The following is a 13,008-nucleotide window of genomic DNA, read 5'->3' on the forward strand; positions in this document are numbered from 1 at the left end:
CCACAACACACACACAAAAACCTCAGCATTCGGCCCCAAACTTGGATTTTCAATCTTCTTCCAACCTCACTTGCATTCTCTGGCAAGAGCCTCTCTCCAGCCATCATGCCATTAAGCTCCGACAGGCTCATTCTTAATCTTCTCAAGGAAAAATAAGCTTGGTGATGCCATGCAGAACTTACAATAGCTACTAAATATACATGTTCCCTGAAATGTAGCTGCAATTAAAAAAGATGACTGAGCATAAAGAGAACGGAACCAGAAACCCAAAAGCACCACGGTGTACTATCAATAACATTGCAAAGGATGGCTAGCGTCCATCCAAAACTGAAACAAATTTCAAATATATGTTGTTGTTTTCCCCCTCTATTTATTGTCTATTTACAACTGTTAGATGCACCTTTGCCTTGCCTCCCCTCCCTTAAATTTTAAAAGAAGGTTAGGGAGCCAATAATCTTGAAGATAAATCCTTTGTATTTGCAAAGTCAAAGGGGTAATGTGATCAGTGGTCTAGGGAAAGAGGCATGGGGAAATGCCCCCCTCCCCAAATATATCTATATATGCCAGAGAGATCCTGTGTACAGTAAGCGCATTACAACCGTCCTTGATGTATACCTTGTGATACCACAGCTTCCTCTTCTTCTGGCAATGGAAAGTTGAAGTCTATGTAACATGCTCAATCTCTGATACTCCTCCGACATTCTCCCTCCCCAAATCTGAGCAGATGTAAGCATTCGAGAATAACAAGACAGCCCAACCTGACACCAGCCCTCCCCTTCAAGAACATGTAGTAGGTAGTAACACTGGCACCCACGGCTGGTTCTTCATGGCAGCAATGCTTCGTTCCTCGTAGCACCTTGGCAACACATGGAAAGGAGGAGAGTTCTTGAATGCCACTAGCCGGGGCAAACGCATTCCCTCTGTTGGGAACAAATGCCAGCATCTGCTCTGCTTTGGCACTGAGTCGGCAAAGCTCTTCCCCTTTGGGTATTATTTTTTCCACTTTAAGAAAGATGCTGGGAGTCCAACAAGTGGCTCTTGTCAGACCAAGCGAATCTTGATTTATGATGCAAATAATGGTGTGACGATGTTGGTTTCTTTTTTTTTCCTAGCGCTGAATAGTTAGGAAGCATCTTCTCATAAAAATAATGGATGTTTCATTTTCGCTCTCTGGGGCACAAAACAGTAAATGAACAGGCTTAACTAATGTGCTTGTTACTCCCACCTCTTATGCAATTAAAAAGGCAAAGGAATAAGTAAAACTTTCATCATGTTGACAACTTGCCCCTAATTTCTCTCTCTCTCTCTCTCTCTCTCTTTCTCGCTAGCCATTCACAAACTGCAAGAAATTCTACCTCCAGTTTCATAACCCTGGTTCAATTCCTAAGCATCTGCCTAGCTAGGAAAACCAAGGTATTAAACAAATGAGAGTCTATATTAAAACCTGCTCTGTTACCCACTAACATGCAAAGTTAAAAAAGAGAGCCCCACCCCCCCACCCCGCAATAAAAATATGCTCTTTGTTGATACAAAACTTTGTCACTGACTCTTCCCTTTATCGGTCACTCTGCACTGAAAATCTGGACACACTAAGGTCAGTTGGGAAGACTGATCCAAAGCCAGCACCCAGGGAATTGCTGCATAAGCAGTTCTGTGCATGAAGAGCCACCTCTCCCTGGAAATGAATGCAGATGGGACTGTTTCACACACACACTGCAGTGCTCCTCTGCAACAGTTTGCCTGGAATTAGGTGGTTAAATTTAACTGGATAGGATGAAGTTGGGAGAGAAAATACTTAGGCTGCCTTTGTGTTTAAGGCGTGAGATAAGTTCAACCACTTATCTTGCCAGTTCATTTCTTTTCTTGGAGCTTGCTGTAGCCCTTCAGACCAGGATCACTACTCAGACCAGGAGCATCCTCTACTCCTGGTTTAGTAGCCCAAGAGAAGATTAAAAATTATGGGGTGCAGCTGAAGAAGCCCATATCAAACATCATGGCACAAACAGTGCTGTGCACATTGAACTGGCTGTTGTCATCTGTTGTGGGTTTGTGGGATGAGGACCAGCAAGAGTTGAGACACATGTTACAGTGACACGTGTTAGTGTTAACAAAACATCCTATGGATGCACCTGAAAGAGGCGTCTTTCAACCTAATAATGCACTCAAGGGCTGTTATTCTAAAATTTTTATTCTAAAAATCTGTTTGTTTGTTCACTGGGTAAAATATGAAACTCCAGATGTTTTGAGCTACAACTCCCACTAGCATCAGCTTTATGAGCAAAGCTAATGAATCTTCCCTATTTAAAGGCTGGCCAGATTTGCCTAGGAAGGAAAGAGCAAAAAAACCCAACAGTGAACAGGCAAGAAAGCAAAGGAGGTTGGGCCATTTTACTGTCTGTTTTCAAAGGAGTCTTTTTTAAAAAAGAAAAGTACACCTACTCCAAATTTAGCCTTTTTAGCCAAGCTCATCCTTTCTTTGCAAGCTAAGCATTATGAAGGTAATAGGCTTGGCATCCAGAGCACCTACCACCTAGCTTCTCCTTTTCTTCCTCCCACCTGCCCTGGTGACATATAGGAAGCTAAACTGTGTGGTATCAACACTTTGTGGGCTTCCATTCCTGTGCAAATGGCAATCAGCGAAGGGGAGAAACTCACAACGCAGTGGAAGATGTCAGGCCAACCATTTTAGCTTGCTGGTTATTCCTAGGCACAGGGATGCTTCTTTCAGTGCAGCCTTCCGCAACCTGGTGCCTTCCAGATGTTGCTGGACTCCCAATTCCCATCAGCTTTAGCCTGCACAGCCAATGGTCAGGGATGATGGGTAATTCAAAACACCTGGGAGGACCAGGCTATGGAGGAAAGCTGCTTTAGATAATGCAACACTCTGTTATTGTTTAGCCTTGGTATCTTAGGTGAGCTACTTCTATGTCTTTGCAACTAAATGTGGGGTGCACACTTCATTCCTATACGTATTTGTTCAATGCAGAGCTGTCCACTGAAATCTCGACCCTATTTGTGAGAGACAATTTCATTCTTCTTCTCAAGGGTTAGAAATTCTTCAACAGTTTCTCAGAGGTAGGGTTCACCATTATCAGTGGTGGCAGCAGCTCAGCTTCTTTCTATTTCTGCCCTAAGGGGTTTCTTTTGTTGCAAATGGCAGCAAAAACCAACTGTGTTGGCAGCTCAGCCTCCATCCTGTATCCTCCACAATGCCCCGGGCCTCATGTTATTTGGGGCACTGTAAGTACGAACTGGCTACTGCAACACAAAATAAGTAGCTAAATAAAAGAATAAAATGGAGAATATCTGAAGGAAATTTCACAAAGTAGCATCCTTTTTTCTTTCTTTCAGGAAGCACTGAGGAAAACAAAAGGAATCTCAGGTATCATGCCTGCTGAGAAATTTCAGCTTTGTTCCACTTCATTGGGGCTTATTTCTTAGTAAGTGTGTTTAGACCTGAAGCCTTTGAGAACAATCACATTATCAGGGTGTCTCCCTACCAACTTCACTTGGGAGGCAGGTGGCCCTACCATGGTGGAGGCATCCAATGCACCTGCTAAGTGGGTGGGAACCTAAAAAAAGCAGTGTTCCTCCTGCTGGTAGCAAGCATAGGGACCTGAAACTGGGGTGGAGCAGAGCAGGCTGTGGATCAGCTAGATCCAAAGCTTCTCTGATTGGGAGCCCTCAGCTACACCAGCCTGGAGTTGGTGTGACTGATCGCTTTCAGTGGGGGTGGGGAAGTTAAAATGTTGGGATCTGCCAGGCTGAAAAGCTTGGCAAAACCACCACCCCCCGCCACACACCCAAACCCTTTGCACCCTGGTTGACATGAGCCACCCAGGGTTTGGATGTGGTGGTACCTCTGCCATATAGCTCTGGTCGCCACTGAGGATTGTTCTTCTAGTGAGATGAGACCAGCACCTATCTAGGAACTCCAAAGTGAAATTTACAAGATGGCTTTGAAAAAATGCATTTTTTAATAGAGAAAGGGGAGAAGAGAGAGAGAGAGAGGGAAAAAAAGAAGAGAGTGGGAAGACAGAAAGGCAGAAAGAGGTTGGATACTGACAGTGATGCCTGTTTGCTGAACAACTGCTATAACCTATATGAGAATCATCACCAAGCTATTAGCTTTGTCAGGCTCAGCACATTCCTCGGTCCAAATAAGCATTGCAGGTCTGTTCATATATGCAGCACTAAGCTCCTTCCATGGATTTGATACCTTAATAATGGGGGAAATGCTTCTGATTACTAAGGCAATGATCCTACAGCTAATAGCTCATTATTACTGGCTAATGCTGTGCACGGTAGTTAGAGACCTAAGGCTACAACTAGGGACAAATGAAACAGGTCAGACACAAAGGTCTGTATAATAGTTTGTCTTCACTGGGAACAATGCATCTCTAAACATTAACCAATGGTGCATAAAAGCCACACTACATATGGCAGAATCAATAGGTCTCCTTGATAGGGAAAGTGGCCAGTTCTGGGAGTGTGAGGGTGGGGAGGTCCTAAGAGCAATTTGGTTCTAACCCTGGATATGGGATATGGACCCACAAACTCTTTTCTGCAAATTGTTTTGAGTCTGTAGGTTGTATAAATAGAGCACAGGGCACTGTAACTGGCAGATCTTTCAGATAAAAAATAAAACAGAAAATGGTAAAATCAAAGGGGAAACTTGTTTGCAATAAAATATATAACCAAAATGGGAATAACCCTAAGGATATTACTAGGGGGGTTAAAAAAAGATGAAGTTATGCTCAAACCACAGAGTAAGAAGAAGGGAAGGGGGGGAGTGCAATTAAAAAAATGCAACAACATCAGCTAAACTGACATAATTATTTGCATAATAAAGAGTTGGATGCCCTCTTACCATCCTGCACACCTGGGACACAGTCCAACAGGCGCTTCTGCTTTCCAACCTCCATTTACCTGGGAGTTTGCGGAGCAGAAGGGTCTCATGTCCAGCATCCCTCTACCCAACATTAAAAAGCAACAGAAGTACTGAGCAGCATATTATACAGTGCACAATGGAGCATGGACTCAGAACAGAAGAATGTGGGGAGATAAAATGCAGCTTGTTGTCTTGTTTTAAGTCAGCATTCAATGTGTGTGGTACAATCGCCCCGGCACACCATCTGAGCACATCCCATTGAAGCAAATGAGGCCTCTCATTCCTTTCTCAATGGTGCTCAGACAGGAACAGGTTGCATCCATGGTGGGCTGTGGGAATGAGATGTAGGAACAGACACTTCTTTTCTTTTCTTTTCTCACCATGCGCCCAACCCCCTTCTAAGAGAAGGTAATCTATAAATAAAACCCCAAAGGAAATATACACCAGTGTGGCGCTGGATGGAACATGTCAATGGAGGAAATGCACAATGAACAAGAAATCATCCCGGGAGACGATTCTGAGACAACAAAACAAATTATATATATAAGAAAAGAACAACAGTAACAACAATGGTTCCAATGGTGCCAAAATAAAGCAGGTTACATGATCAGAAGTACTTGGTGCTACTTAGAATATAGTAGCAGAGACTGCCTCCCCAAAACAACAACAACAAAAAGGTTTTTGGTCCTTCAAATATATATACATATATATGTATGTATATGTATATATGCATGTCTGTATATATACATATATCTATATATATATCTATATATATCTATATATATCTATATGGTTTTTTTAAGTTGCAACAGTGCTTCTCCAAAAAAAGGTCCATCTATAAATATATATTTTTTAAATATTTTTAAGCATTTTTTAAAATTTATTTTAAAATTCTCCATCTCACTCTATATATTATTTTTTGAATGGCGTTAACCTGCTGAAGTTTTGCCAGAATGGTGACTGGCTGCGTTTGGGTTCGTTGAATTCGTAGACCTGGGGTTGGGCTATGCCATCGGTCACCATGTATTGTCCCTGATTTAGTGGATCCTGGGGTGGTGGGTAAGCTGGAGGAACTGATCGAGAGTAGCCAACACCTGTATGAATGGTGGAGGAAAAAGAATATGGGATGGGATGGAGTAGGAAGAAAGAAATGCCCATCAGAATGTACTGGCTAAAGATACGAACATCTTTTCATCCCAGTTCCCAATATTACATCACATTCTAGCACAAAGGCTTATTTACACATTACAAAGCTTCAAGCTGTCTCTTCAAAGGGCTGTCACATGGAAGAAGGAGCAAGCTTGTTTTCTCCTGCTCTGAAGAGTAGGGCCAGAACCAATGGATTCAAGTTACAAGAAAGGAGATTCCAACTAAACATCAGGAAGAACTTTCTGATAATAAGAGCTGTTTAACAGTGGAATGGACACCCTTGGAGGGCTGATGTCCAGTGATGGACTCTCCTTCACTGGAGGTTTTTAAGCGATGGTTGGATGGCCATCTCTTACGGTTGCTTTAGTTGAGATTCCTGCATTGCAGGGGGTTGGACTAGAAGACCCTCAGGTTTCCTCCCCCCTCTGTGATTCTACACATCTACAAGTGTTTGTATGAAAGACTGTGCACTTGTTATTTGTGCAGCTCAACTCTTGGATACGCAGGTTCACTTGTGGAATGTTACATGTGAATGACTATATCAATATAGAGCTCAACTGTTTGTGAACACAGGTACACAGATTGTACTCTAGCTGAATGTAATGTATGAATACCCCTCAAGAAGCAGAATCCAGGGCAATGCCACACAGGAAAAAGCAACCTTGTCTCTTACTTCTTAATGGTTCCTGTTTAGCTAGGAATATTGGAAGCTGCACACTGATGTGAGGGTAGCTTGGCTACCAGGATTAGCCAACATAGTGCCTTCCATGTTGCTGGACTAAAACTCCCAACACCCTTGACCATTAGCCATGCTGGATGGGGCTCATGGATAGAACAGCATCTGAAGAGCACCATTTTGGCTAGCCCAATGTACAGTGCCCAATGTACAGGGTTTCAGGCAGGGTTCCCCTCAACCCTCTACCTGGAGATGTCAAGGACTGAACCTGAATAGTTTCCATGCAAAGCATGTGCTCAAACACTGAGCTACCCCACTCCCAATATTAATGGTGGTTGAGAGCATACAGAAACGAGGCGGAGAAGTAGCTCAGCTAATTAATAAACAAAGACGAAGAAAAATACCCAGGCAAATCAACGTTGAAAAGATGCATAATAAATGCATTAACTTACTCACTTACTAATAAATGCATTTGAGGGTAAGATATAGCTCTCTGATAAATGCCAAACTGAACCATATTTTAAGGGGTAGGAAGAATGAATCATTTTCTGAATCAGCTCTGTTCAAAAAAGTAGGATATCCTTTCTCGCCGAGTACTTGGTCATTAGCTATTAGTCATGATAGCTAAAAGAAGAAACCTTAACACATCTAACTGATAGATGTGAAGTAATCTGCAAATGACAGTTATCTTCATCCTGCTTATTACTGGCGACTGATACAGGTGGAATACTGGGCATGGGGAAATTTGATCTGACTGAGCACAGCATAAATATGTCATTGCAATATTCTGCTTCACTGGGGTTTGCAAAGAATTGCACTGTTTGGTTGTATTATTATTATTATTATTATTATTATTATTATTATTATTATTATTTCTAGACTTTCTAGACTTAATATAGCATAGGGTAGAAATATTGTCCTATGCTCTCTGAATACTTTAACATTACAGATTTCTCTTTTAATTTTAATTACTCCAATAAAACCAACAAAGACCAACATCTAATTGATTCTCAGAGCTCTGTATACTTATGAGCATGCTCAAACTCCAAAATGTCTCAAAAATTGAACAGCAAACCTTTTGAAGCCTGTGCTGTACTACACTGGATCAGAGCAGATTAGAAAAAAGCCAGAAGGGGGCAGTCCTAGCATGGGAGCAGCTGGGCAATGAACTACCACGAGATATGGATGAATACATTCAGGTGGGAAGCTGGTGAGAATATTATTTAGAGTTTACATCCAGAAACATATGCCAGAGGGCATTACGCTTCATTTTTTGAGACATTTTGGAGTGATCTGGGAAAGATTCCTACCTGAAACTCTGGAGAGAAGAAATAGATTCATAAAAGTGCCTAGGCTTTATTGAAGTTTGGCAATCTGGGAATGTTTGTTTTTGACTCTAGGTCATTCCCCTAGCGTAAAAAAAGCATTCCCAGATTGCCCCTGCAGAAAGGAATTGTGTTGCCCACATGCATCAATGTACTACAGCATGGGTAGCCATACAGCAATGCTCTATGCAACTCCCACCATCCCTAGCCATTGACCATGCTGTCTGGGGTGAATGGGAGGTGGAAACCACATCATCTAGAGTGCAGCAGGTTGGCTACCCCTGCTCTAGGGTCCATCTGCACTGGATCCCTGTTGCCCTCCATGCTCAATTCAAGGTGCTGATGTTGACTTACAAATAACCCTAAGCAGTCTTAAGCTCACATATTTAGGAAGCTGTTTCCACCTTACATGTTTACACAGCCAGAAGTGTTTTCGTTAGTCTAACTATGTGCTTAGTCCACTACTACACTCCTGGGATGCTTTTTCCATCAAAGCCTGAGCATTTTCCTGAAGCAATGCAAGGCATTTTAAATTAGTACAGTGTAAGGCATTGCAAACCACTGGAACAGGGTGGTTTGTATACATCCAAGCCCATCATCCTAAACTGAGAGTCAGATGCTTATAACTCTGAGTGGCAGCCACAAGATAGACAATGACCTGCCTGCAAATATTGTAAATTCCTTTGGACTAGCAGCAGAGTCATGGTAGATGACAAAGGAGTTGAGAACAAGGATGCAAATACCCAGAACCTGTACAGACTGGCCCTTGCATAAAATTCAATTTCCTCCCAGGCAGAAAAAAGCAATAAGCATCCTACATGTGGGGAAAACAATAATAATACTTTATCAGTCTGACAATGTGGTCAGATAAAGCTCAGTTAAGGCAGCAATCCTAAACACCATTGGACACACTTAGATTTACTTCTGTTTAGGATTGTACCACATGTCAGCATTTAACCCCTACTAAACACATTATGATTTGACCCTGACTGTAATCTAATGCAAAAATACTGAAGGAATGGGTTTCCCAAACCCATTCCTTCAATATGAAATTGTATCATGTCTGTAGAAAGGTCTCTCCACCCCCACCAATTAAAGGTTGTATGGGAGGAGAGGGTTGAAATGGGGAGAGAACAGAGGAACATCCCCCTCCCACTTCCAGCATTGATGCTCTGATAAAATAAAATGGACACCTCCTTGAGTGGATGTTTTAAAATGAACCAAACCAAGGGAAGTCACAATCACAGGTCTCCTGTTGTGTCTTTGACTCTAAATCTGGAATCTTGTTCCTGATCACTGAATGTAATATTCTGTTTGGGTAAGAAATGCCTCCAATCTTCCCCTTGTGCACTTTACTCTAAGCTTAGCAGACTTAGAATTAGTTTAGAGTTGCCTTAAGTAGTTTAATATGGCTGGGTTTTCTCAATCTGAAACTGCAAATCCCAGGAAATCCAAACTCATTGTCATGATATCATTTCTGGAGGGGTCTTAATCCACCACAAAGCCCTGAAATCTTTTAACTAAAGAGCCACCTGGAGTTCTCACCATGCAAATTTCCCCCTGGATTACGACATTCTGAATCCAGGGATTCAGAAATCGATTCTGCAGTGGAACTGATGAATTAGGAATCCTAGGTGAGCCCTCCTCTGTTTGCTTCTGCAATTGTTATCACATGGTGTGTGCATGCATTTGTGTGCTACCAAATCCAAACCTTTCTGGCACATCGCTTTCTGCTTTTCAGCCCACTGTGAGAGGGAGGGCAACATTATGAAGCAGGAAGCCTCCTATAGGCTCCTTGCAAAATCATTGGGGGAGGCCACACCAATGGAGGTGGGGCTTGGCAGTGCACCCCACTCTCCTTCGTGTGAAGGCAACTGCATGGCAAAGAGAATGCCTGAAGAGCATTATGCAGGCTTTTTTGCTGCTCTTTATTGCTGAATTTTGACAGAGCGATATGCATGGCCAGCTTCCCACAGCTTTCTGGGCCAAACTACACAACATTAATCACTTCATTCACCCTGGACTGCATGAATTTCTGTTTCAGAAACAGCCAGCATTTCCCCTCCAAGTGTATCAGAAACCTGGTGTAGCAGGTAGGGGTCCTTTAGTCCTCTGGCTCCCCACTGCGATCCCAATCCAGATTTTATCCTCCCTTGCAGGGGAAACAAAACCATGCACTCAAAGACAAACAGTGTGGTTAGCAAAGGGCCATGGAGGTTGGCTCTCTGTTCTGTTGTTGTTCCTCCCCCACGCTTCTGCAGAAACTAGCATGTGCCCAGAAGCAAACCTGACATGAGCATTTTGTAAGGAGACAGGTGAGGGATGGTCTGAAAGATCTCTCTGGGATCCCCTCTTCCAAGATCATTTAGTTTGTTGTTGTTGTAAAGTAAAGTAAAATTAATAGTGTGCTAAAGAGGTCTATACTGGTTCAACAAGTTTAGCCTGTCAGATCCCATTTTTGCAGCACGTTCTGGCTAAGGAAATAACCAGGTGACATCTGCTTTGCACAGGGTAGCACTAGTTGACCCTTGTGGTTCTATGATTGAATTCCATGATTATCGAAGTAGGCTTAGAGGAAGTGCTGTTTTTATTTTCTTTATATCCCACTTTTCCTTGAAGAAGCTAAAGCTGGTATACAGGAGTCCTCCCTCCTCTCCCTTTACCCTCACAACTCACAGAGCTACATTAAGTTTAAAGTGAGTGACTGGCCCAAGGACACCCAGTGAGCTTCATGGCTCAGTGGGGACTGGAACCCTGGTCTCCCAGGTCTAAATCTAGCACTCTAGCTGGTCTACTACATTGCTGTGGCTCTTGAATTTTTGGCTCAGGCTGAAAGAACGAGAAAGAAAAGCAACTCATAGCTGAGTTTGGCTGCACAAAAGGGGTTCTTAATGAGAAATTTGCAACATATGTAAAGCTGTGGACTCTCCAAATATGCTCAACGTGTGTGTGTGTGTGTGTGTGTGTGTGTGTGTGTGTACCACATATCACAAAACACCAGTTAAGTGTCAAGTGATGTCCTTAAATGAAACCAAAAGCCTGAGTAAGCATTGGGAGCCCTGAAACCACGCCACTCAGGAAATTGGGGTGCATGCATGACTATGCATGACTGCACCAAGATGCTTTCTGTAATGTTTTACTGATGTACTTGTCCACACATGCCAGGAGTATGGTCCCAATAGTGTAGGGGTTTTAGAGATGATTTAGAATAGCCTCTGTATACACAACTGCATTGTGTTTGAAGAGCTAAGCACACATACTCCTGCAGCTTCTGCACTGCAAATCTTGATTTCCCCATCAAATACAAGAGAAGTCACTGGGCTTTTGTTGTGCACATTTGGATCAAATGCATTCTGTAGGTTTTTCTCCTTGCTATTGTTCTATTCACGTCTCCTCCCTGTCATTTTGCAGAAAGTGGTTACCTACACACTTCCATTTAATGAGTCTACTCCTCATCTCCTGTTGAATACTCTCGGGATATGTGGCATGCCCATTCATGAAGTAAGTGGCAGTTTATTGTCAAGTTCACCTCTGTTAGATTGGCTCATGTGTTTATGTTTCATTCCCTTTAACACTTCTTTTTGCTCCTTCCCCACTGCCTTAGGAATTCTATCACTGACAAAAAAGAGGGTCTATTCCCCAAACACAGGGAACAAAGGAAAGAACTGCAACAGAGAAATATATTGTTGTATTTTATATGTTTTAAAGGATGCAACAGACCAGAAACTGGGAACCTGTGGCTCTCCAGATGTTGTCCCACCAGCCCCAGACAGCATACGAGACAGCATATTGAATCAGGGGCGATTATTGGGAATCATAGCCCAACAACATCTAGAGGGTCAGAGGTCCCTTCTCCATGTAAGAGACAATTACTGGAAGAAACGCCTTGCCTTACAAGAAAGAAACGCCTTGCTGGATGGGATGTTATAATCAAGTGCTGCATAAATTTTAACTAGTCTTCAGGAGCCACTATCTACAAATTATACAGAATGAGGTGGTAGATTTCTGGATAATATCAGACTGCAGGCATGTGTTATTTTAACTCCCCCTACCCCCACCATTATCTTAAACCTCCTTGCAGGTGATGAGCTAATACATCAGAGGCAAAGCATACCTCCTTACTTTGAATGCCAGCTTACAACACTTTGGGAGTTTGTTTTATTATGAGCTTTATTTGAGAAATGTATACACTGCCTTTCTGCATGCAGCCTTCAAAGCAGCTTATTGACACAGTTCAAATGTTTGTGCGGCATCTTAAAGACTAATAACTTTCATGGCGGCGCAAGCTTTCACAGACTAGGCACATGCATGCTACGTAACTGTTGTTTGTTTGTACAGAAATCCTTCTAATTGTTATCTCCAGGTTAATGTCTTTGGTTTAAAAGACACATACAGAGAGAGAGCACAATTGGGTTTTCACTCCATTTGTTTCTCCAAAGCAGGAAGACCAAAGATGTCTAATTATATAAGGAATTCCCAGTATTGCAGAAGACATTCACACTGCACAAGGAAGGCACAGCCTGATCAACTAGAGAAACAGAAACTAATTAATTTTATGTTGAAAGCAGCCTGGACTAACATTATACCTCAATTTTTCAGAGGATCCATAGAGAGACAGAGAAAATGAGAAAGCAATTGTTATGTTAAAAAAAACTAAACACAATTAAGTATGCTGTTTTTGTTCGGATGAAGGTCTAAAGCAATTTAACTGGAAATTTAATTGGAAATGTTCATACAGAGTCTTGGGTTGACTTGAGTTTCATTAAGCATAATCAAGGCTATGTTCATAACCTGCTAGGAACTTTTCCTGATATAACTGAGAAGAGGAAATCTACTTCTGCAAGCTTCTTTCATTTCAGTGTACAAACGTACCTCAGAAGTCAAACAGAATTCGTTCTGGAAGTCTATTCGACTTCCGAAACGTTCAACTTCCAAAGCACGGCTTTTGATTGGCTGCAGGAAGCTCC

At 42.3% G+C, this 13,008-nt stretch overlaps 1 protein-coding gene across 9 annotated transcripts in view; it reads right to left on the minus strand.

Moving 5' to 3' along the window:
• Positions 1-454: 454 nt before the first annotated feature.
• Positions 455-13,008, minus strand: part of ARHGEF9 (Cdc42 guanine nucleotide exchange factor 9) — a 261,134-nt gene continuing 248,580 nt past the window's right edge. For 8 of the 9 annotated variants that reach the window (XM_080989724.1, XM_080989730.1, XM_080989729.1 and 5 more), the window contains 2 exons: positions 5,796-5,985; positions 455-1,170 (listed from right to left, as the gene is read on the minus strand). In XM_080989724.1, coding sequence (XP_080845850.1) covers positions 5,804-5,985 — 182 coding nt within the window. In that variant the 3' untranslated portion in view covers positions 455-1,170; positions 5,796-5,803. The remainder of the gene's footprint in view (positions 1,171-5,795; positions 5,986-13,008) is intronic. The other variant, XM_080989725.1, reaches the window with a different exon arrangement.

The sequence above is a fragment of the Podarcis pityusensis genome, assembly GCF_964106645.2.
Source record: "Podarcis pityusensis genome assembly, chromosome: Z".
NCBI classification, from domain to species: Eukaryota; Metazoa; Chordata; class Lepidosauria; order Squamata; family Lacertidae; genus Podarcis; species Podarcis pityusensis.